This window comes from Cibotium barometz, chromosome 23, assembly GCF_041138505.1.
Source record: "Cibotium barometz isolate CiBa-2024 chromosome 23, ASM4113850v1, whole genome shotgun sequence".
In the NCBI taxonomy this organism is placed as follows: domain Eukaryota; kingdom Viridiplantae; phylum Streptophyta; class Polypodiopsida; order Cyatheales; family Cibotiaceae; genus Cibotium; species Cibotium barometz.
Window position 1 is genome coordinate 47,837,549 of NC_141068.1, and position 25,330 is coordinate 47,862,878.

At 44.3% G+C, this 25,330-nt stretch overlaps 1 protein-coding gene across 1 annotated transcript in view; it reads left to right on the forward strand.

Annotated features, from left to right (window-relative positions):
- LOC147626025 (uncharacterized) overlaps positions 1 to 16,640 on the forward strand; it is a 72,414-nt gene extending 55,774 nt beyond the window's left edge. Inside the window, exons 5-7 of the mRNA XM_086817594.1 lie at positions 15,671 to 15,773; positions 15,866 to 15,931; positions 16,020 to 16,640. Coding sequence (XP_086673720.1) covers positions 15,671 to 15,773; positions 15,866 to 15,931; positions 16,020 to 16,472 — 622 coding nt within the window. The 3' untranslated portion in view covers positions 16,473 to 16,640. The remainder of the gene's footprint in view (positions 1 to 15,670; positions 15,774 to 15,865; positions 15,932 to 16,019) is intronic.
- The last annotated feature ends 8,690 nt before the right edge of the window (positions 16,641 to 25,330 follow it).

The following is a 25,330-nucleotide window of genomic DNA, read 5'->3' on the forward strand; positions in this document are numbered from 1 at the left end:
TGTTTTCATCATCCTAGTCTCCTTCTCATTAGTAAATTGCTTTCTTGAATAGGTCGGAATACTTCAATGTCATGGTTAAGAAGATTGGGGAGTATGGCTCAACCTATACGCCCCCCTCATCCGAGAGCTTGCACACTACATTGCTCGAGAAGGAGAAGCACATTGTGAAACCGGCCTCTGATAGAAAACCAGAGTGCGGTAGGAGCAACCACCCGTCCACTTGTAGTCTAGATGAGAAACCAAACACAGATTGGGGCTAGAGTGCCCAAATCTGAAAACACAGCGACACCTGTTGGCCCCAAAGCTTGGCGCCCCTTGCGGTATTTCTTTATTCCATTAAAATAATATGTATGGCTGAGTACAACACAAAAACCAGCCAAGAGTTTACACCTGTAAGTCCAATCTGACTGCCCACAAATCCTTCTCAGCACAGAGGATCTATGCACACAGATCTGTGTCCTCAAGCAACACACTGTGCCTCCCTCTGATCAGCCAAGATCACAAAGCAGGCCAGCCATGGGCATACATCTGGCATAACTCAAGAGCATGATACATCTTCTCAGCTCAAACATACATATGCTGTTCAATCTCTGTCTTAATCCCTTGTCAATCTGCCATACTCCTCCTCTCACAAGGAGCCAGATAGTACATACCTGTAGCAGACATCAAGCAATAGAAAGAGAGATAGATGAACAGAGTCAAGGCTTACCAAGTTCAGCTCGTGAAACAACACTGGAGGAAGCAACAGCACTAATCTGTGCCTGCAGGCACTTGAATCCACAATCCTGCTTCACACGTGTGCTTGCTCTTGCCTGTATCCTCCTCCTGATGCTCACTCCTATGCTGTCCTTGAAAGTACAGATCTGAAAATCAGCACAGTACCCGTCTGTACCGCCTCGGGATACGTGCCAGGCGTTGTACTTGCATAAACAGCCTGCTGTCCACTTCTGTACCTGCCTGAATTTGAGAAAACAGGCCTGTCCAGCACCTGTCCAGCACCTGTTAACACCTCTGCAGCAACTGTACCTTCTGTACCTTGCTGCCCGTACACTGTACGGCAGCTGTACAAGGTGTACTTGCTGGAAAACAGTCTGTACAGCCTGTACAGGGCTTCTGCGCAGCCAAACCAGCAACAGTTCTGTGCGCCGCCAGCAACAGAGGAGAAAGAGAGAGAGAGAGAGAGTGCCCAGTTCTGGCCGTACAGTGCTGTACGGCTGGTTCTGCTCAGAAAAACAGCTACAGCCACAGCAAATCAGTCGCCTTCTCCTTTCTCTTCAGCTTTTCCACGATGGTTCTCAAGCGCATGAGGGCTTCTCCACTTTTGCTACACGACTCCCCAAAAAGGGAAGAGAGAGAGGGAAGAGAGAGAAAACTCCTCCCCAATTTAATCCCTAGGGCCCCAACTTAATAAGTTCCTAGGGCCACTAAGGCCTAGGGGCAAACTCCAATAAACATTAAAAATTAATGTTTCTAGTTCCCCCCTTCACACCTAGGGATGTCCACACATCTTAAACACTGTCCGGGCACCCCCCATGTGAATCATAAAATATTCTGACTCTGCAACCACCATGCCCACACTTGTCCTGCTCCATTTTCACAGGGCCATGACATACCCCCCTCTTGAAAGATGGCAAGCGTCCTCGATTGCATTCTGGTGATGCATCAAAATATCCAAAGTGAAATATACAATATGGCAAGATCAACGTCCCAATCTCTCTAAGCCATACACATGTATCATCATTCACTGCAAACCAATGGCATAGTAATAGTCCAAGTTGTATACCACTGTGAACCATACATATCCACAAAAATCTCCATGTGACTAGTACACATATATCATAGAAGTCCCATAAACAGATGTACTGTCAGCCTTAGTACCTTCGGATGAGATAAAATCTGCACCAAGCGACCTCTAGATGTCATCTGAGCCTGTCTGAATCAAGGGAGTGGAGGTGCTACCCCCCTCTTGAGCATCAGGTAATGCTCCAGACCCATGCTCTGCTGAACCTGAATGAGCCACAATAAGAGTCGGCTCTAACTCAAAGGCATCGAGATAAAGCTGCAAAACCTGAGGTGAATCTGTTAAGTCACCTTCCTCCATCCACTTCGCATCCATCGGTGAATAGTTCTTGAACTTCACAAGATAGCGACGGGAAACTTTACCTCGTACCTTCCTTTCTTTATGTGCCAATATCTGCTCTGGAATCAGAACCTCATCAAGTTCCTCAACTTCCGGCTGAGCCTCATCTGATACATCCTCAGGCACATCCCCACGGAAAGGTCTAAGAAGACTCACGTGAAAAGCATTGTGAATCCTCCAGTGATCTGGTAACTTCAAACGATAGGTTACCTCACCAATCTTTTCCAAAACCTGAAAAGGCCCATAATATCGCATGCTCAACTTAGGGAATAAGCGCTCTTTACCCTTCATCTTCTTGAGTCTAGCCTTTTCAAAACGCAAAAGAACCCAATCACCCAATGCAAACTGTAAATCACGTCTGTGACGGTCTGCGGCTTTCTTTTGCTTCTGTTGAGTTTTCTGGAGGGCCAACTTAACTCTCCGATAAGCTACATCCAAGCTCTCCACATACTGATCAGCCTCAAAGATCTTATCCTTTGTATGCAAAATGGGTGGTACTTTCTTCCCTCCTTCTACAATCTCAAAAGGCGCCTTGCCTGTCGAGCTATGTACAGTGTTGTTATATGCAAACTCCACCAAAGGAAGATACTTTTCCCATTGTTGCTTGTGCTCTGACACATAACACTTGAGAAGATCCAACACTGTAGAGTTAGCCTCTTCTGACTGACCATCTGTCTGTGGATGAAATGACGATGAAAACTTGAGAGTTGTACCCATGTTGTCAAACAACCCTCTCCAAAACAAACTCGTCATCCGTGGATCACGGTCACTAATGATAGACGTAGGCAAGCCATGATACTTGAAGATGTTCGCCATGAACAACTTCACCATATGATCCACTTTAATTGTCTTCCGCACGGGAATGAAATGAGCCTGCTTACTGAACCTGCATATGATAGTCCAGATGCCATCATTTCCCGTTTGTGTCCGTGGAAGATCAAATACAAAATCCATGGCAATGCTCTCCCAAGGTCTATCCGGAATAGGTAAAGGCTGTAATAACCCTGGTGTCTTCTGACGGTCAAACTTTACCTTCTGACATACGATGCATTGCCTCACAAAGGCATCAACATCTCTTCTCAAGGTTGGCCAATAAAAGAAAGTCTCCACTGCTTTGACCGTGGCGTCAATACCTCTATGACCTGCATACGGTGGAGCATGACTTTCAATCATAACCTTGAGTCGCAATGGCCTGGTAACACACAGTCTGCCATGCATCAATAAAAACCCATCTCTGAGAGTGTAATGCTCATGCCGCTGACCCTCAGACATCTGATCATACAACCTTTCAAAATCCTCATCATGGGCATACTGCTCTTTCATTTCATCAAGCTCATGATGATAAGCAAGTGAAACTGCAGAGACCTGTGGCTTGCGTGACAAAGCATCTGCCACTACATTCTTTTTGCCTTCCACATGCACAATCTGGAAGTGAAACATTGACAAAAAGTTTTCCCAACGCATATGCTTCTCTGAAAGCTTAGTCTGCGTGAGGAAGTAACGCAAGGTCTGATGATCTGTCTGCACAGTGAAATCAGCCCCAAGCAAGTAGTGTTTCCATGTAGAAAGAGCGTGAATTACAGCCAACATCTCTTTCTCATACACCTGCAAATGCTTCTCGGCATCTTGCAAAACTCTACTCTCATAGGCTATCACATGTCCCTCTTGCATGAGAACTGCACCAATGCTACTTCCACATGCATCACACTGGACAACAAAAGCCTTTCGGAGGTCCGGTAACACCAATACTGGGTCCGAAGTAAGCTTTTCTTTGAGCTTTTTGAATGCTGTAATTTCCCGATCAGCCCATCTAAACGGAGTTGCTTTCTTCGTCAAAGCATGAAGAGGCGAAGCAATTTCAGCAAAGTGCCGTATGTAACGCCTGTAATAGGAACACAATCCTAGAAAGCTGCGTACATCATGCACGGTCCTCAAAGCTGGCCAATTAAGTATTGCTTCCACCTTTGCTGGATCCATACGGACTCCATGACCAGACACAATATGCCCCAAGAAATGTATATCCTGCAAAAAGAACTCACTCTTCTTGCCATTAACCACCAACCTATGGTTTCTGAGTTCTGCAAACACAACAGCCAAATGCCTTCTATGCTCTTCCTCAGTTCGTGAATGCACAATCATATCATCAAAGAATGTGCCCACAAACTCTCTATGAGGCCTGAAAATCCTGTCCATCATTCTGTTAAATGTGGCAGGCGCATTCGTCAAACCAAAGGGCATAACCAAGAACTCATACAACCCAAATGTGGTTCGGAATGCTGTCTTATGCACATCCTCGGGTCTAATGCGTATCTGATGATACCCGCTTTTCAAGTCAATACGACTAAAAACTGTGGAGCCCTGTAAGCGGTCCAAGATGTCATCGATCCTCGGTATGGGGAATCGATTCTTGATGATATTCTTATTCAGCGCCCTGTAATCTATACACATGCGCCAAGAACCATCCTTCTTCTGCACTAAGAGCACAGGTGAGCAAAAGGGTGATGAGCTAGGCTGAATCAACCCCTTATTCAATAGCTCCTGCACCTGACTCATAATCTCTTCCTGTTGGGCTGCACTAACACGATACGGCGGTCTATTTGGTGGAGTACTACCAGGAATCAGATCTATGGCATGATCTTCTGGCCTCTCAGGAGGTAATTCTCCTGGCAATGACTCGGAAAAACAGTCTTGAAACTCACTTAAGAAATCAGCCCTGTCCTTATCTAACATTGACAAATTAGACTTAGACTCATCATCCTGTGCATCCTTTACATAAATCAAGTACGCGGAAAGATGCTTTTTCATTACTGATGAAATCGCCGAAGCGGATACAATAGGAACAGATTCCCCTTTGAGTTTTACATCCAATACATGCTCTTTCCCTCTATGAGTCAGAGTAATTTTCCTATTGTAAGTATCCACCACCGCATGTACCCTGTGGCACCATGGCATTCCCAACAAAACATCACAGCCATCCAAAGGCATGATGAAGAACTCCTCGCTGTCCACATAACCCTGCAAATGAAGCCGAAGCTTCCCAATGATAGGAGTAACGGGTTCTGCATACCCTGGACAAGCCATATTAGCCTCATGTAACGGCCCCATCTCCTCTGCGCGAATCCCCAATCGGCTAGCCAAATCTGGTGAAATGAAGTTGGCTCTAGCACCTGTGTCAAAGAAGATCAAAGCATTCTGATCTCTCACTTTGCCCCATGCCCTGCACAACTCTGTAGCTTCACCACTTAGCTGTTCACCCACAAGATCAGGAACTAAGCCTGCAGAAGGCTTTTGTTTCTTTGGCTTGGGCTCTCCTTTATTGTCAGGGTCCTTCTTGGACGTTCTCTTGGGACAATTGAATGACATATGCCCCTCTTCAGTACAGTAAAAACACTTTTGAGCATCTCTCAAAGCCTGTCTTTCCTCAGAAGTCCTTTTGGGCATTGGCAACTTCTTATACTTTGTCTCTGTAGACCCTTTAGCATCACGAGAAGCATGCCCAAATTTTTCAGCTTTCTTGCCCAATTTATTACTGCCCTTAAATCCAGATGAACCACCTGTAAGTAACGCATTAGCTGTCATAGCATTTTCAATCATCTGTGACATGTTCGTTACTCTTGTCTTTATACAGTAATCTCGTACCTCCTTGGGCAGCCCACAACAATACTTCTCAACCTGCTCAGATAATGGCACGGCACGATAAGAAGTCACTGGGAGTAGAGCTTCCCAAAACTTCTTGTTGTAATCCTCCAAACTATCACACTTTGAAGCATCCAGCTTGTGCCATGCGGTCATAACATCCACCTCAAATGTAGATGTGAGCCATACGGAAGAGAAAACCTGTTTGAATTGGACCCATGTAGTGGGTGCTATGCCCTGCAAAAGAAGAGTAGACCACCACTGCAAAGCATTGCCCTTGAGAAAAGTGGCAGCTTTCCTCACCTTCGAGGACTCTGTGTAATTCCCACCAGAAAAAGCAGCATCAAACTGCTGTAAAAAGGTAAGTGCCTTCAATTTATCCTTGGCCCCACTGAAAGTATCAAACTTCACTGCAGCTCCCCCTTCCTTGTAATCCTTCGCCTTGCCCATAGGCGTTAGATTATCATATGGAAGTGGTTTCGTAAGATTGCTGCCCCCAACATTCATACCCATCATTGGGTCAACATTTCCCATTCCAACACCAGGCATACCATACATCCCAGCCATGTTTCCATACATTCCACTATGCATACCTGGCTGCATGCCACCAAACATATTGCCTTGCATCCCAGGTTGCATGCTTCCAAACACATTTCCTTGCATACCGGACTGCATACCACCATACATATTCCCTTGCATGCCAGGCTGAAAATTGGCTCCAAAAGGCCCAGACATACCCATGCCTCCCTGAGGATAACCCCCAGTCATGGATTGAAACACTGAGCCACCACCAAAGTACCCTGGATGCTTGTTCTGCTGAGGAATAGGTGGCTGTCCATAGAAGGAACTCTGTGGGTTAGCACCAAAAGCATGCTGCATATTCGGAAACTGTGCAGGAGATGGATCCTGTGGAGTGGTACCACTATGACCTTGAGAAAGATTCTTTGAACGAACCTTCTTCTTCTTTTTCTGGGGCTCTGTGCGGGGCTCTGTGCGAGATCTCATAAATTCAGCAAATCTCTCACTCTGAGTGAGCTGCATAAAAGTATCCATAACACTAGCCAAGCGATCTTTGAACCGAGCATCATCATCCTCTTTACCATGCACATCTTCTGGCTGTGTTACATCCTCATAAGGCTCAACATCTGCAGCCTGTTCTCCTGCAAAAATATCCTCAGATACATCTCTTTCAGGAGAAGACTCTTGCTCTTCTTCTTCATGATAGAAGTACTCTTCCTCTGTATCAGACATGTTTGCTGAATTTTCAGCGATGGCTTTCTTCAAAGCAACCACGAGCTCACCCCCTTCAGAAAGTTGATGATTGGGCCCGGCAACGGAACCTTGAAACCGGCCTCTGATAGAAAACCAGAGTGCGGTAGGAGCAACCACCCGTCCACTTGTAGTCTAGATGAGAAACCAAACACAGATTGGGGCTAGAGTGCCCAAATCTGAAAACACAGCGACACCTGTTGGCCCCAAAGCTTGGCGCCCCTTGCGGTATTTCTTTATTCCATTAAAATAATATGTATGGCTGAGTACAAAACAAAAACCAGCCAAGAGTTTACACCTGTAAGTCCAATCTGACTGCCCACAAATCCTTCTCAGCACAGAGGATCTATGCACACAGATCTGTGTCCTCAAGCAACACACTGTGCCTCCCTCTGATCAGCCAAGATCACAAAGCAGGCCAGCCATGGGCATACATCTGGCATAACTCAAGAGCATGATACATCTTCTCAGCTCAAACATACATATGCTGTTCAATCTCTGTCTTAATCCCTTGTCAATCTGCCATACTCCTCCTCTCACAAGGAGCCAGATAGTACATACCTGTAGCAGACATCAAGCAATAGAAAGAGAGATAGATGAACAGAGTCAAGGCTTACCAAGTTCAGCTCGTGAAACAACACTGGAGGAAGCAACAGCACTAATCTGTGCCTGCAGGCACTTGAATCCACAATCCTGCTTCACACGTGTGCTTGCTCTTGCCTGTATCCTCCTCCTGATGCTCACTCCTATGCTGTCCTTGAAAGTACAGATCTGAAAATCAGCACAGTACCCGTCTGTACCACCTCGGGATACGTGCCAGGTGTTGTACTTGCATAAACAGCCTGCTGTCCACTTCTGTACCTGCCTGAATTTGAGAAAACAGGCCTGTCCAGCACCTGTCCAGCACCTGTTAACACCTCTGCAGCAACTGTACCTTCTGTACCTTGCTGCCCGTACACTGTACGGCAGCTGTACAAGGTGTACTTGCTGGAAAACAGTCTGTACAGCCTGTACAGGGCTTCTGCGCAGCCAAACCAGCAACAGTTCTGTGCGCCGCCAGCAACAGAGGAGAAAGAGAGAGAGAGAGAGTGCCCAGTTCTGGCCGTACAGTGCTGTACGGCTGGTTCTGCTCAGAAAAACAGCTACAGCCACAGCAAATCAGTCGCCTTCTCCTTTCTCTTCAGCTTTTCCACGATGGTTCTCAAGCGCATGAGGGCTTCTCCACTTTTGCTACACGACTCCCCAAAAAGGGAAGAGAGAGAGGGAAGAGAGAGAAAACTCCTCCCCAATTTAATCCCTAGGGCCCCAACTTAATAAGTTCCTAGGGCCACTAAGGCCTAGGGGCAAACTCCAATAAACATTAAAAATTAATGTTTCTAGTTCCCCCCTTCACACCTAGGGATGTCCACACATCTTAAACACTGTCCGGGAACCCCCATGTGAATCATAAAATATTCTGACTCTGCAACCACCATGCCCACACTTGTCCTGCTCCATTTTCACAGGGCCATGACACATTGTAGAGCAAGCGGCCGACAACACAAAGCGGCAGTGGGAGAGGAACGGAGTCTCTCTCATTGTGGATGGATGGAGCGACACCCGCAAGAGGAGTATTCATGGCGTGATTGCATATTCCCGTGGAGAGATGTACTTCATCTCATCTCATGATGCATCCGGCATCGGGAAGAGCGCGGATGTGCTTGCTGCGGAGTGGGCTACCACCATGGAGATCATTGGTTCCGAGCATGCTGTGGGCTTTGTTGCGGATGGGGAGCCTTTCAATAGGGTGGTGGGAGCTATCCTCCAAGGTATGTATGGACATGTCACGGTGTCCTTTTGTATGACTTATTGCCTAAACAACCTCCTCAAGGACATAGGGCATTGCCATGGATCAGCCCGCTCATTGAGGAGGCCAACACAATGCTCTCCTTTGTCCTCAACCACCAAAGACTTCGGCATGAGTTCAACAAGAGGTTCTCTCTCTCTCTCTCTCTCTCTCTCTCTCTCCTCTCAAATATTCTGACACCCGTTTGCCTACAACTTCCTCATGTTGGGCCGGTTGAAGGATTGTAGCGATGCTTTGAGGGGGCTTTTCCTTAGCAATGAGTTTGTTGACATGTAAGAGTCCCGAACAAACACTGGCCAAGAGTGTAGGTTACGAGCGGATGACGCCTCGTGGTGGGAGCGTGTGAAGACCTTGGATGCTATGGTGAGGCCCATAGTCCACCTATTGAGGATTGTAGACGCTATGCAACCATGCATAGGCAAGGTCTACGAGGCCATGGATCGCATGATAGAGAAGTTAAAGACTTCGTGCCTGACGAAGACAAATACGAGGAGATCCATGCCTTGTGTCTAGGAAGGTGGAATTCCTACTACTCTCCATTGCAGCTTATGTGGTGGACCTAGAATTCCAAGGCAACAAGCAGGAGAGCGATCGAGAGGTGAGCGCTGGATGGAGGATCATCTTGGACTGTCTTGTGCCTGATGCATCGGTTAGGTGCAAGATCAGGGACCAGCTTTCCATGTACATGTCATTTCATGGCTCCTATGGTTGTCATGATGCACAGATTGACCGCTCCAAAGTTGGTGCTGCTCTATGGTGGGAGGACTTTGGTTCGGATGGACTGGAGCTTCAACAGCTGGCCATCCGCATACTTAGCCAGGCCGTCAGCTCCTCTTGCTTGGAGCAACTTTGGAGCACCTACAACCACATTGCCTCTAGGAAGAGGAACCGACTCGGGGAAGAGCATGCCAATGACCTTGTCTTTGTCAGCGCGAACTTGCGAATGCTTTGCAAGAGCGTGACCAAGAAGGCAGATACCTTCATCGAGTGGGAGATGAGTCAACAAGAAGAGCAACAAGAGGATGAGGTGCAGCAGTAAGTGAGGATGAGCTTCATGCTGCTCTAGCCTCTAGCTTCTAGCCTCTAGGCTTTAGCACTTTTTGTCATCGACTCATTTGAGTCCTTCCATGTATTCTGCCTCCTTAAGGCGTAGTCCTGACTCTCGAGTCATGACTCATTTTGTATCTATGTAATTATTAATACAATCAACCGTCAACGCCTTCACTCTTTGATCGGCGTATTTTGTTAATATGACTCAAAAGCTTACCATTTTAGTGTAAATTTGTGCTCATTTTGATGTACTTCCAAAGTAGAATAAGTATAGAGTAGAAAAACTTTTAAAAAAACCGTTTTTTGAGTGCCGTTCCCTCCCCCGTCCCCGTTCCCTACTCATGGCTGTCCCCCGTCCCGTCCCCGTCCCCCATTACCGTCCCCCGTCCCTTGTGACTATGATAAAAGCTGTTGATGTCATGAGCTTATGGTTGCAAGCATTTTCAGCCATAGGGAGAAACTGATGGAAAGCTGAAAATGCATCTAATTTAGCTTTCAAAACATACACCCAACAAAACCGAGTGTAATTGTCAATGAAAGTCATAAAGTACAAATGTCCAGCAAAAGATGGTGTCCTCATAGAGCCACACAAATCACTATGTATGATCTGCTATGGCTGAGTAGTCCGCACAGTGCCATCTTTTGGAAAGGATTGACGATGCATCCTTCCCAATATACATCCTTCACATACATGCTTGTCTGGGAGCTGTATAGGTGGCAACTCATGAACCATAGACTGACGTTGTAAATGCATAAGAGAAGAGAAATTAAGGTGACCAAACTGAGCATGCCATAGTTTAGTGTATGGCACCGTAGCAAGACACCTTAGTGTAGTCTTATTTGATTGCAACAACAAAGACATTACCGAAATCGGTCATTATCCATGGAGAAGTTGACGGAGCTTTGTAGTCTATTATCTCTAGTGTACATCCAGTAGTCCTAACAATGTGATGCTTCTTGTCATTGTTGATGTAGTTCGGACTAACTACGAGCATGAGTTTTCTCAGTATCATGCAGGCTGTACCATGGAAGAGATCGAAAGGTAGAAGAAGGAAAAAGGAGACCTTGCGATGGAAGAGCGTTGGGAACATTTCACCATCCACTGAAACCCCACAGTTTCATCATACATCTGACTGGCCAAAAGCGGCACTTCGGTGAATACCAAAGCACAAGACCATGGTACCTCCCGACATTCCAAAGGTGACATGACTGTGAAGAAGCCGAAGCAAGATTTCATAAGAAAGATCTTGCATTGCTGAATTATTATTTGACGACATTGCTGACCCCGTCGTCAAGCTGAGGGGATGTCACGTGCATTTGGATGCCGTGGACATACTACACCAACTCAAGTATAAGTCCCTAAGGTCGGACACCAGCCATTTGATGAGCCCTTGCCAAGGACAAGTCACCAGTGTATGCCAAGGGTGGGTTAGAGTCTCCTGCACACGTCTGTCAGTGTCATGCCCGTCCCTCACATCATTGTGATCCTCTTGTATGATGTAATGTGTTGTGTTGTCCCTGGCGCTTTTAGGCCACATTGATTGGGTGCCCGTCGTCATGTCAAGAGTCAAATGTGTCGTCCTGGTGTGTGCTAACTCATGCAAATGTTATTAGCGACATCATTTGCTCTTGGGGGCATGGATTAAGGTCTTTTTCTTTTGGGCAGCCCATGGGCCACTCAAATTGGGGGCCATGGGTGGATTGGGTGTCCACAGCCATGGGCACAACGGCGAGTGTGTAAGCGCCCATGGGAAGAGGCTACAAAGGGGATTTTCACCCGTGACCAGCCCTAAAAGCACATTCAGCTAGCCCCATAAGCATCTCTCTGCGCGTCATCTTGGTCAGTAAATTAGGGTTTTATAGTCCTACAGGTCAGTCCATTTACACATACAGAAATATAAGCAAATACACCTATGGCTGGGGGCCCTTCTGAGGGTTATTGGGACCCAATCCTGCATACTGCTCTCTCTCTCTCTCTCTCTCTCTCTCTCTCTCTCTCTCTCTCTCGTGTGTTGCTGGGATGACCTGCGTGCTGTTGAGATGACCTGTTGAGATGTGCGCCTGCTGAGATGACCTCCGCGCCTTTGCCCGCCTCTCTGCTCTGTGCGCACCCATGATGTAGGCCTCCTCGCTGCTCTGTGCGCACCCACCTGCGCGCCTTTGCCCGCTTCTCTGCTCTACTTTGTGCGGACCGCTCTGCACTGCCTGTTCTGTTCTTTGCGCGCCTCTCTGCTGTGATCTGTGCGCAGACAGCTGCCCCCCCTTTTCCCACCCACCCTTGCTCAGGTCCCCAAGGCAGCAACTAGGGGAAAACATGTCTCAATCCCTGGAGGGAGAACAGGATGGTGAGACAACCTTTCACACCCCCCACGAAGGCACCAAATGCCTACCGGAGAAGACTGAGGGAAGGGATCATGTCCCTTGGCTCACGAAGGCTTGTGAAGATGGCCCGACAAGATGAGGCCCTTTATGAGGAGATACAGCTGCACATAAGGACAGAGATGAACACCATGCGACAGGAGCTTGAAAAGGAATGGACTAAACAGATGCATGCCCAAAAGAAAGTGATATATGAAACGCTGAAGGAAGAGATATATGCCCAATTGAAGGGAGGAATGCAAGCCCAAGTACGGGTTGAGGTGGAATTAGCCCAAGCCTTGATGCACACGGAAATGAAAAAAGAGATGCAGAAATGGAAGGATGACATGCTTCGGGAGATTGGCACAACGGTTGTCGTACGAAGGCACCTTGAAGACATGTATGGCTGGTCGTGAAAAAGACATCACAGAAATGCAAAACACTTTGGAATCATGCAAGGCAAAAATGGCTGCGGGTGAGAAGGAAATGCATTCATGGGCTGAAATTGCTAGTGCCACAAAGAAACAAATTGAGGAAGTCAGCCCATGGATTGAAGTAGTAAAACAGCAGAAGGATACACCAGTCAATAAAGTAGAGGTGATGAATGCTACTTCGGAAGATGAAGCCAAGAGACGGGCACGTGCCTTACATATACGGGAAGATAAGGGAAATCCCTTGCAACAAAAATTGGAGCCACTGATGTACCCATTACTAGAGCATGGCGAGTAGGCAGAGATAAAACCAGGGTGAAGATATTGATCATCAAGTTTGGTGACTTGGAGAAGAAGAAGCCCTTCCTCTCCAAAAGGATGGCCCTTAAGGGGGGAAAGATTTATTTGGATGAGGACCTTACACCAGCACAGATAGCACACTGGAAGGAACACATGCCGTGTGTGCTTGAGGCAAGGAAAGAGGTGAAGTGGGTGGTATACAGAGATGGCCGAGTCATCATTACGGAGAGGAGGCCTGCGTGATGGTGTGCGGCCTATGAGACCTTGCGATTCACGGTGTGGAAATGCAATGGAGCCTTAGAAGAGATGCAGGATACTTTGAGGATACTTTCAGACACAGTGATATTGCTATGTATATGGAGACCCATCAGTGCACAAACAAGAGGCTTCCTGACGTGCAGGGTTATAGATGGGAATCAGTGTGTCGCCCTCAGCCACGCACAGTGGGAGGTACCAGAGGATCTGGAGGAGTGGCAATACTTTACAGGGAGGAGCTTCGTGACAAAATATATGTGGTACATAAAGATGCAGATGCGAGGTACATGTGGGTTCGAGTATGCAGAGGGGGGCTCCGCGAGCTATATGTGGCGGTATGCTACTTTCCCCCAGCCCACTCTAGGTTTGCACCATCAGGAGAGTCGCCCTATATGCCACTATATGATGATATCATGAGGTTTGCCAGCATGGGAGACATATTACTATTGGGAGACTTTAATGCACGTACAGGCACAGAGTAGACAGAGCTATATGATACTCAAGAGGCTATGTGCCGGGAGATCACGGCAGAGGATGTAGTGTTGCAAAGATCAGCACAGGATGAGGGGGAGATCACAAATTATGGCAGACATTTTCTCACACTCGAGAGTGCACATGGGTTGGTCATATACAATGGCCTATCGAGATGGCAGGGATCAGATGCTCTCACACACTGGAACCCTAAAGGGGGAGCGAGCACAGTGGACTACTTGATAGGATCTCCTTCATTGATACCTAATGTGCGGGGTTTCACGATTTCCAGTCGGCCCATTGGCATAGCAGCCAATCATGCATAGCTGAGTTTCACACTAGTAGGTAGACTCCCGAGAGATGGGCCAGCCACTCATCCACCTAGGCACGTGAGATATCAGTTTACACGTGAGACAGCTGGGGTTTACCAAGATGCAGTATTTGATGGCTTGTTTGCTTTAGATCCGCATAGCCCTCTAGACGAGATTATGAGAGGATTGGCAGGTGTACTACATGCATCCGCCTCATATGCGTTTCCCTGCACTATGATCCCTCCTACCTCCTCCCCCCCGCGCAGCACTGCGCCACATAACAGTTGGTATGATGATGAGTGTTGCAAGACATGGGCACAACTACAGCGTGAGATTGCCATTGGGACTCACACGCATAGACATGCCAAGATGATCTTTCGGTCCCTTGTGCGGAGGAAGAAACGAGCCTACCTGGTTAAGTTAGACGAGGAGATCTACCAACTCTTCCTGGGGAAGGACAGCAAGAGGGCATGGAAGATGTTACAGGAGAGACAGCCTGGTATTTCGATTATTGCACTTGAGACATTAATATATATCATCTCATCTCTCTCTCTCTCTCTCTCTCTCTCTCTCTCTCTCTCTCTCGTTAGAGACAGAGCCACAAAGAGACACTGATATGGACTCATACCACAGGGAGAGGTGGGCGACAGCTCCAGCTCATTGATTTCTTCCAGAGATCTATCCCAGTGCCTACCCTGACACAGGAGGGGGTTACACTTCAGCGTGCTGGGGACCTCTGAGCCAGACGGAGACCGAGAGCACCAGGCTACTAGACTCCCAGACTACATCAGAGGGAGATCACAGAGATACGAGCTCGACATCAGCACCATATCCAGGAGCGGCTAGCTCACTTACACTCACACCCGGAGATCATGCTTCGAGGTATTTTTGCCTCGCCATCGCCTATGTATCACATATTACACCCCCATTATGGTACTAGTTGGAGCTAGACAGATCTGCATTGCATTCTTGTATACCCTACGCATATAGGTTGCATACTGAGCCTCTAGCAGTAGTGCTCCATCCATCACACCCCCCCACTAGCTCAATACTTTCATACTTTATTTCATGTTCATTTTGTCCATTTTTTTCGGACATCCAGAAGACATTGACAGTCGTGCATTGATTTGTCTCATAGGTCGAGTTCGGCCTCTAGTAGACGTTAATACAGCTCTCTCTCTCTCTCTCTCTCTCTCTCTCTCTCTCTCTGTGCATAATTTCAGTTTTGATGTTTTCTGTTTATCAAGTAAAAGGTTCCATAAGCTTCTGCATGTAACATGCATGAATAGCATTGGCTTAATTTAGTCTTTCTTGATGGATTGCATTTCATACATGTTCGGAACCCCCTAATTTATTTTGTACTTAGCTACTGTACGGAATGGTATGTACCCTGCATGGATTTGAGGCCCAGTTTGTCTTGGACTTGATTGGATAGCACGTACTTCTCTTACCACCTTACCAACTGGAGTTCTAAGGAACTTGCATTGATCTTCCGCTGTTTACATTTGCATGAGGTTCAGCTCTTGGCTAAAGTTAACGGTTTTTGATGCTAACATTAGAGCTGCAAAACAGGCAGGCTTATGATGTAAATCGTGACCTGCAGCCTTCTAGGATCCAGGTGGGGATCGGGCCGCCTTAATCTACATCCAGGCACTTTGCTGGTGGCTACTCCAGCGATGCCATCTTCTTTCTTCTTTGGTTCAGTGGTGAGTGTTTCTTGTGAATGTTCATTATTTTCGTGAATTATGTAACTCCAAGTGTTGTGAGGAAGCTAAAATGCTGGAGGCCTTGGTACAAGGTGCTTCTTTATGAGCATAAGAGATGCAGTGGGTCTCGTGGCCTGATACTAAATATGTCGCCAGAGGTATGACTTGTTTTCCTTGGCTTGCCTGTAGAATCTTAAAAATTACCACTTTCTAATTTTATCTTGATAAGTGTGGTGGTGTAAGCAGGAACAGAGGATAACCGATTGGGAAAATAAATTGACTCCTACACTTAACAACCCACCTGTTTTAGGACGTATCGCACATGGTATGGGCGGTCCTGTTGCCCAACATGAGTGGATGATCTTGAATCGATGCACTTGCTGTGCTTCACTCTCTTTGAAAGAGTCGCCTTGCTTGAACCAGATGGACCCAGACAAGAAGCTTCTTCACAGTAAGGACTGGGGGCAAGAGCTGCTGGCAGGCGTTTTTCTCGGGCGAGATGTTTCACCAGTAATTTTACATGCCAAAGATGAGCCCACCATCCTTGCCCATCAGGTGCTTCATGGGCATGCAGAATGGTTTGTTGGGCAGCTTTGGAGTGAGGTGAAGCGGGGCCTGTGGATAACCAAACATAATGCTTCTGAGATTTTGCTTTCCACTCCTCCCCACGAACTGTGGCATGTCCTGATAAGGGATTGAAGCTATAGAACACATAATGTGTATCAGTTGAACATCTGCCCATGGCATGCAATGCCTTGAATTTGTACATGAAAGCCTGTATGTAAATATCATATATATAGAGGGCAGTTGGACAATTTAATTACAGTACTTTAAATTGTTTTTTTAATGAATGTGTGCGCTTGTGTACTCTTGAAATGTACTTCCAACTTTGGTTCTTTAAACATTGGATTTAATCTTGAGTGTAATATGAGGCAGTGTCACATGATTCGAGCCACCCTTCATTTAGATGATCATGGAACTGTGGACTACCTTCTCTTTCTGATCACACCCTCCGAGATATGTATTCTGATCAACTCTACAGTTTTCATCTTCATACACCTTCTCTTGCCCTTGGCCGAGATCTATGGTGAGACTTTCTCTTACTTGGAGGCTTTTGAGGTTTTTTTCTTCCTCGAGGGCTTTTGGGTATGGCCTTCGATATAACCTTGCATTGTGAGTAGTGCCTTTGATACCCCACTAACATTTTGCTACTATGGGATTGGCTCTTGAGCTTGCCTACTTTTGTTGGTAGGAAAAGTTTGGGTTGCTGCTTGGGGAACCATAGCTAGGTGTTACCTTCATAATACCCTTCATAATACCCTTGTGCTTGTAGTAATCAACGACCCACCAAGTGTGTGGTTTTGGATTTTGGTACTTGTGGGCGGGTCTTTTCTTCTTCTTAGACTCGGCTGCACAACTAGTGCAGCTTCTATATCACTTCAGTATCCAAATACAACCATTACCCTCATAGTACCCTTGTCCTTGTGTAGTAAGAACATGGGCACTCCACTTTTGTCCCTCTTCATGGTAAAGCTTGAAGGTTGTGAGCTCTGGTGGTGATTAGCTCTGGGTGAGCTCTGTGAAAGTTAGTAGGGTTAGTAGATGAGGTGTTAGGAGGTTAATCCCAGGTGAGGTTGGTGTGCATGGGGTTTTGTCAATGTTGAGGGAATATCCTGGCCGGGAAGGCTTTTAATGGATATGGGTGACTTACCGTGGCCGCAAGTTAGAAGGGTCTTTTCTTCGGTGGTATAGTCAACGGTTCAACACATTCTAAGCTAGGAAGGGCTTTCAGGGTCGAACCAATAATCTCTCATTCCTTGAGATTTCAAGGGTTTTGGTTCGTCTTCTGTTATAAAGACAATTACCTCCCAGAAGGTAAGTTGTAGCATGGTTGTCCTAGAATCCCAGTCTGTGTTAGTGCTCTTGGCCTATCTATTTACTTGGGTGTAATATGGCGAGGACTTGCGGTGCACAATCATGAAATCTCACCACTTCATTAATGGAATGTAAGTTGTTCCTCTGTCTTGCTTACTAGTTCAAGTGGACCCAAATCTAGTGATTACATTTTCATATAGGAATTTGGTTATGGATCTTGTATCAGCTTTTTTGATCACAAGGGTCTCGACCCATTTTTGTACGAGTGTAACTACTCCCTAATTTTTTGGGATTCATATTGTAAATTCTTTATTATCCATGGACATGGGTGTTGGACATTACATGTAGCCATGGAATGTTTATGGTTAAGCTTCCCATGTATGTGTATGCTAGCTGTATCTACGAGATCTTGGCTACAAAGAAGTATGTTAAGCATTTGATGGATCTTGGAGATGCAATACATAATGCCATGGATACTCCATGGATCTTGGAGAGCCAAGCCCTTGTAAATATCAAGTACATGTAAATAGATGGATTTCTTTCAAAATATGTGTTTAAATGCATACATTTGTGTGCATAGCTTATTTTGATTTGTGTCTATTGTTTTGTTTGCCTGGACAATACTTGGATTTTATTACATGAGAAGCTCATGGATCTGGGGATGCTTGGATTGCACCCATGGGCTAGTATGTTGCATAGTGTGTCTTCAGTTAACTTGTATTGATGGATTTGTACAGGAATAGTTGATATTTTGAAGGCAGCCCACTCTTATGCGGGTTTTCTATCTCCATGCATGCATGCGAGTTTAGTTAAATATGGTTGATGATTTTTTTCTCCATGACGAGAAACCCCCATGCATGCGACATGCATGGCCAGAAAACCCCCATGCATGTGACGTGCATGGCCAGAAACTTTCATGCATGCGACATGCATGACTAGAAAATCCCATGTATGCGACATGCAAGCTTTTCCTGCACGAGTTGCTCTTTGTGATTCAAAAGTCATGTACAAACCTCTCCCTACCCCAACTTTTCATGAGCAATATCCTCCACTTCTCTTCATCTAGGTGCCTCATTCTAGGTTGATTAAAGCTCTGTAAATTTAGATTCTCATCCCCATTTCAACACATTACTTCGCCTTTGTGTATTGCTCTATTTAGTGTACTTATTGCAGAGTATTTTTCTAGCCATACCATAGTGTGTTCTCTCTCCAAAAACTCTAAGAAGTTGGTTGAATTTTGATTTTCACAATTGAAAGACTCCATTCAAGCTTGCAAAAGAAGACTATTTCCATAGATTGAGCTTTGAAAGAATCATCTTGGTTCTGGTTGCTACTTCCTCTACACGGGAGAATCCTTGGGAAGTGTTGGGCATTCTCCTAAGGTTGATATTTAACCACTAGGTGGGTGATCTTATTGAAGCTAAGCTACATTTGCAAAAGGCTGGGCTTCCATTCAATTCAGGATTGTTGGGCAATCTTGGTGAGGGGTTCTGAGCACCATATTGCTAGCATTTAGCTGGGCTACTTGTGGGCAAGCATAGTATTTGTGAATTGTTTTCATGTTCAATTATTTTGGAAAAAATGATGGTGTATGGATGGACCCGTTTTATGTACTTGTGAAATTCTTACTCCCTTAAGGCAATACTAATCCTTAAAGGGGAGGGGTGGGGGAGACCAACCCATCTTTTGGTCCCTAGTGCAGTATCATTTCTTTTCAGTATTTCCAATTTGTATAGTCAATGGTAATGGTTGTGTATGTGAGTGACAGTGATGAAAGGATGATAATCTTGTGATTTCAGTACTAAATTTTGTAAGCCACTCACCTGATTGTGACAAAGAGTCCGTGATTGCTATGTGTGGGATGCCTAACTATTGACATTCATCACCACCTTCCACAAACTCCCAAATAATGTAGGCCATCCACTTCGAGGCAAAATGTCCTCGAGTGGCTTGTTCTAAGATCTCGATAAACTCAACTCTTGTAAGCATTCTCGTGTCCTAGCCCTACTTCTACAAGTTCTCAACTATCAACAATAGATAGGGGGCCTCTTTCTTTATAAGGCACATGGCATGGTCTCTTTTGCTCTCTGTGGTCTTAAAGCTGTTGAACAATTACAATAAGTGCCTTGGGACTTCGGTGTTACTATTAGTAATCAAAACAATGTAAATAAGAAATAAACTAGAGCAAAAAGGAAAAGGGAGTTTTGAAGGAACAAAAGATGCAATCACCAGAATAAGAGCGGGTGTTGTTGTTCGTCGTGGGGTGTTGTACAACTCTTTGGTGATCACATGGGGTGTTGTATAAGAGTGGGTGTTCTTGTTCCTCATGGGGAGTTGTACAAGAGTGGGTGTTTCTATTCCTCACGAGATGTTGTACATTATTATTTTCATTACAATTACTTTTACCATGGTTCCACTAGAGTTGTATTATTTTGTACACTAGAGTTGTATTATTTTGTAAAAAGCATAGCTCTGCAATAGACCTACACAAGCAAGCACTTATTAGTTTCTTAATTGCCAAGCGTTTAGGAATATATATCAAATGGATGCCAAATGTACATGATATGGATGCCAAATTTGCTTTTCTTAGTGGGAATCTGTAAGAGGACGTGTATGTGGAATAGCCGTGATATTTGTGAGAAGAATGCAAGGGAGAGGGTGAGCTTGAGATCCTTGTAAGAAAACCTTCTTGACACACAGACACGTGCGCGCACACGCGCATGCGCACACACACACGAGAGAGAGAGAGAGAGAGAGAGAGAGAGAGAGAGAGAGAGAGATGATTGAATTTTTAGTCTTTCTTCTTCACTTCTCTACAACCATAACATAAAGATAAAGAGTATATAATATAAGGGAAAGTACTCTACTCTAAAACATACAAGGTTGTGAAGAAGACTATATGAGCTAGCGCTATAACTATGCCATAATTCTTAATAAACGAAAGTGGCTGGTTGAGAAGAGAGAAACATTGAGAAATTATGGAAAAAGATCAAAATTCACACTATACCTGACAAATTGCTTGATTCTTTGATCATGGTAGAGGCCCCCAACCAATCAATTGGTTTGGTATGCTGATGGAGCCACCAATGGAGATTGAAGGAGGGAAGCTCCAATTTCTTCAATTTGGAGAGAATTTTAGAGAATAGTAAAAATTATCATTATTTCAGCATAATTTTGGCATAGTATAATTCTCCTATTTTTTTTACAAAGGACTCACACTTATAAACCATTGGCGGATATACCATTATCTCGCCAACCATGCTAGTGGTAGAAGGTGTCATCGTGGCATGTCATCTATATGTGCACTAGTTGAGCTCGATATCTCAACACTCTCTCTCGAGCTCAATTCCATACCATACACTCCAAGTAAGCTTTTAAACTTGTGAAGCTTCTTTGTATCCAATGCATTCGTGAAGATATCACAACCATTGATCCTCTATGTTGATAAAAACCAAATCCACATCACCTACTTGAACATTCTTCCTCATAAAAATGATACTGTACCAACTCAATGTACATCCTAGCATGATACATTGGATTGTTGTCCACTTTTATATACTACTCATGCTGTAATAATAAATGACAACTTCCATATCTACAGGTAGCTTATGCAACCAAGTTGCTTCACATGTCGCCATAGTAGCACCTTTGTACTCTATAAACTGCTTCTTGATGCTCTAACTAATAGAAAAATCTATACTTAGCCTTTGTACTCTATAAAGAAATCATCAACTGCTTCTTGCTACTCCAACTAACAACACCACTCCCAAAAGAGAACAACACCACTCCCAAAAGAGAATAACACCACTCCAACTATCAACACCACTTTGAAAAGAGAAGATAAAGCTACTAGTAGATCTCATGTTTGAGGAGACAAAACTAGCCCAATCTGCATCTGTGTAACCATGTACATATACTTGTACTGCAACCTCATAGAAAATTCCATAATGTATTGTGGACTTTACTTGAGTAGTATTCTCCTAGTTGTATCTAAACTTGGAGCTTGCATAAACTGACTCACCAGTCCAACCAAATAGCTCAACTATGGCTTGGTGATAGTTATGTAAATCAAACTACCTACTATGTGCTTGTCCCTATTAGGGTCCTCCATAGTCATGCAAATCAAACCAAATAGCTCAACTATGGCTTGATGATAGTCATGTAAATCAAACTACCTACTCTGTACTTGTCCATAGTAGGGTCCTCCAATAGATCATCTGTATTTGCTATAGATAACCTCATGTTCTCTAATGGCACTAAGATTGGCTTACACCCTATCATACCATACTTGGATATCATTTCCAAAGTATACTACCTCTCCAAAAGCCCAATATCACCTCTATACCCAGGAAGTATCACAGATCAACCAAATCTTTCATCTCAAACTTCTTTCTAAGAAGCATCTTCACCTCATTAATGTCATCATCACTGTCACCTCTGACAATCAAGCCATCAACATAGATGACCACTCTCCCAATCCCCTTGTTAGTCTTTCTCATGAATGTCATCTTCTTTCTCACTGTTATACCTGTGACATGAAAGCCATCAACATAGATGACCACTCTCGCAATCCCCTTATCAGTATTTCTCATATAAAGTGAAAAATTAGCATTGTGAAATCCAATAGTGACAAGATACTCAAGATACTCCCTTATCTTGTCTGACCATTCTCTTGGTGCTTGCTTTAAGCCATATAAGGCTTAAAGTCTTGGTGCTTGCTTTAAGCCATATAAGACTTTATGCAATCTGCAAATAAAGTCTAGGTGTGAATGGTCCTCATATCTTGGTGGTTGCACCATGTAAACTTTGTTCTGTAAGTCACCATGTAAAGATGCATGCTTTACATCCATCTGATGTAAAGACCACATGCTTTACATCCATCTGATGTAAAGACCACATGCTTGCTTTAAGCCATATAAGACTTTATGCAATCTGCAAATAAAGTCTAGGTGTGAATGGTCCTCATATCTTGGTGGTTGCACCATGTAAACTTTGTTCTGTAAGTCACCATGTAAAGATGCATGCTTTACATCCATCTGATGTAAAGACCATCCCTTAGATAGCAATGACTGCTCTCACGGTTCCATCCTAGCAACCGGGTTGAATATCACCTCATGGTAGTCAGTGTCATATGTCTGCATGTGCCTTGGCAATCTTGCCATATGTCTATGCCTTCATATGCCTTGGTAACCAATATTGCCTTATACCTAGTAATAGAACCATTTGAATTATGCTTCACTTTGTAGACCCACTCACATCCAATTGCCTTCTTTTCCTAGGCAAAGGTACTAAATCCCATGTCTCATTAGAATCTAATGTATCCGTCTCTTCATTCATGGGCATCTTCCCAATGCTTATGTCTAAGTGCCTCCTCCAAACATGTGGGATCTACCTCTTGTATAGCTTTGACCATATGTATATCATGATGGGCTATATACCCATCATATTCATGGATATCTCACTCTGGTAGACTTGTGTACACATGGATCATTTCTAGGTGTTCTCAGCACTACTTTGGCTCTTTGTACATTGGGTGTAATAATAGTTGGGATGCCAACTCCTCATCAAGGCTCTAGTTTAAGCCACTCTCTCCATCACAAAAAACCAGTGCCCTGCTGAAACATTAGGCATTATAAAAGGCTTATTCACCTTTTTTTTCCCCCTTGCATGATACATGTGACCTTGTAGAATTTTCAGCACATGCAGTACCACTGCTTGATGCATCAGATTGCCTAACATTCTGCCTTAGCCTACTTGACCAAGGTCTCACAATAGATTGGCTACTAGAGGACTCTCTTGGTCCACTACGTGCATGTGATTGCTGCTTGACATTTAAGGCACCCGTATGATTCTTTGCTTCAACCTTTATAGAATCCTTCACTAGTGTATACAGCTACTCATCTCATCAAACGCAAGGTCCCTACTCGCATCTCATGCGTAGTAGTGCGGTTATGGCATTTATAACACTTTTTCCTCAAGGGAATAACCAATGAATAAACATTTTTCTACCTTGGGATCCAACTTACTTCTCACCTCATCTAGTACATGTACATAAACCCAAACACTTTCAAAGTGTGCCAAATCAAGTCTTTTGCCAATAAACATTTATTCAGGCATCAAGCCATGAACTGTTGCACTGGGTATCCTATTCATAATATAAAATCCATCTGACCTAAGGCCTTTATATGCATGCCTTTGTCTTTCTCTACCATTTCTTTGAAGCTTTAAAAGTGAGTAAACACTTTACTTTTCTCTTTCATGAAATACAGACTCAGTTTCCTAGTGTAGTCTCATTAATGGGAGATATAGAATAATTGGCATCCTCTAATTGTTGCGGTCCTCATCTCTGTTGGTCCCTAAACATCATAATACACTACATTTAAAAGTCATTGGCTTACATGATTATGCATGTAAGTCAAAGGTCTTTGACTTACATGCTTATGCATGCTTACCCTGCTTGCTCAATTGGCACGCTTCACATAGTCTGTGCATGCAAAAATGTATGCTTACCCTGCTTGCCCAATCGGCACGCTTCACATACTCTATGCATTCCATCCATTTTGAACTTTGGAAAACTTGTAACAACACTCTGGGCGGCCTACATATTTTTCAGCAAACTAAATATTGACATATCCTATGTATTTTTTATCAAGTATCCATATTTATAATCATATATGTACGAGGTGAAAACATTGTAGCCTTCACTTCAAGCATGCTTACATCCAATGTAAACATTTTACCAACTCTGTTTTCCTTTGTAACCAAGCGGCAGTGGTTATTAAAATCCTTCGCATAACATTGATGATGATTAAACCTCACTTACAGACACTGCTCAATAATTTGACAAACAAAAACCAAGTTCTTCGTTATATTTAGCACATGAAGCTTACATTAGTAAGATACTTCATTTGCCAACCTGCATAGACAAAGAAACTTTACTGACATGCACAATAGGTGTTATGCTATTGTATCATCATCTATTTCTACATAATCTAGTTTTTCCAAATCCCTAAATTCTCTGGACCACGCACCATGGGGTTGGTCATGTGGTCAGATGCACCAGAAGCATATGATGCTACATGACAAATCATTGCTCACTTCTAACTTCAACTTGTTTACTTGAAGATGAAGCATCTTACCACTTTTTTTTTAAAATCATTTTTCTTTTTATAGTCAATTACTATATGCCTTGGTTTGCTACAATAATATCACTCTATACTATTTCCACTCTAATTTCTTTGCCATCCACCTTGGTCTCCCTAGTTCTCCATGTGTCTAGAGTGACCTTTTCCACCTGTTTATGAATTGGAATGCAGTCACAACACTTATGCAGAGAGCAAAAACCTTACATGTCCAAAATGGCATCTAAAATGACTCAAGATGCCCAAAATAGCACCTTTGCTTCACCAAAGAGGATTCTCCAAGATATGATAGTGTTCGATCCTCTTATACCTAGTGTCAATGTCCTTGACTAGGAGCTACCTACAGAGATTTACTTCTGAATCAAAGGAAAAGAGATGAAGTTATCCTTACATATGTTTTGCTTGTTTTTCTTGCCTCTTGATTTGGTTACACAAATCGATGCTCTGGTACCATGAGAAGAATGTAGGGGTGAGGGCGAGCTTGAGCTCCTTGCAAGCAAACTTCTTCATGCACACACACAAGAGTAGACAAGCACACAA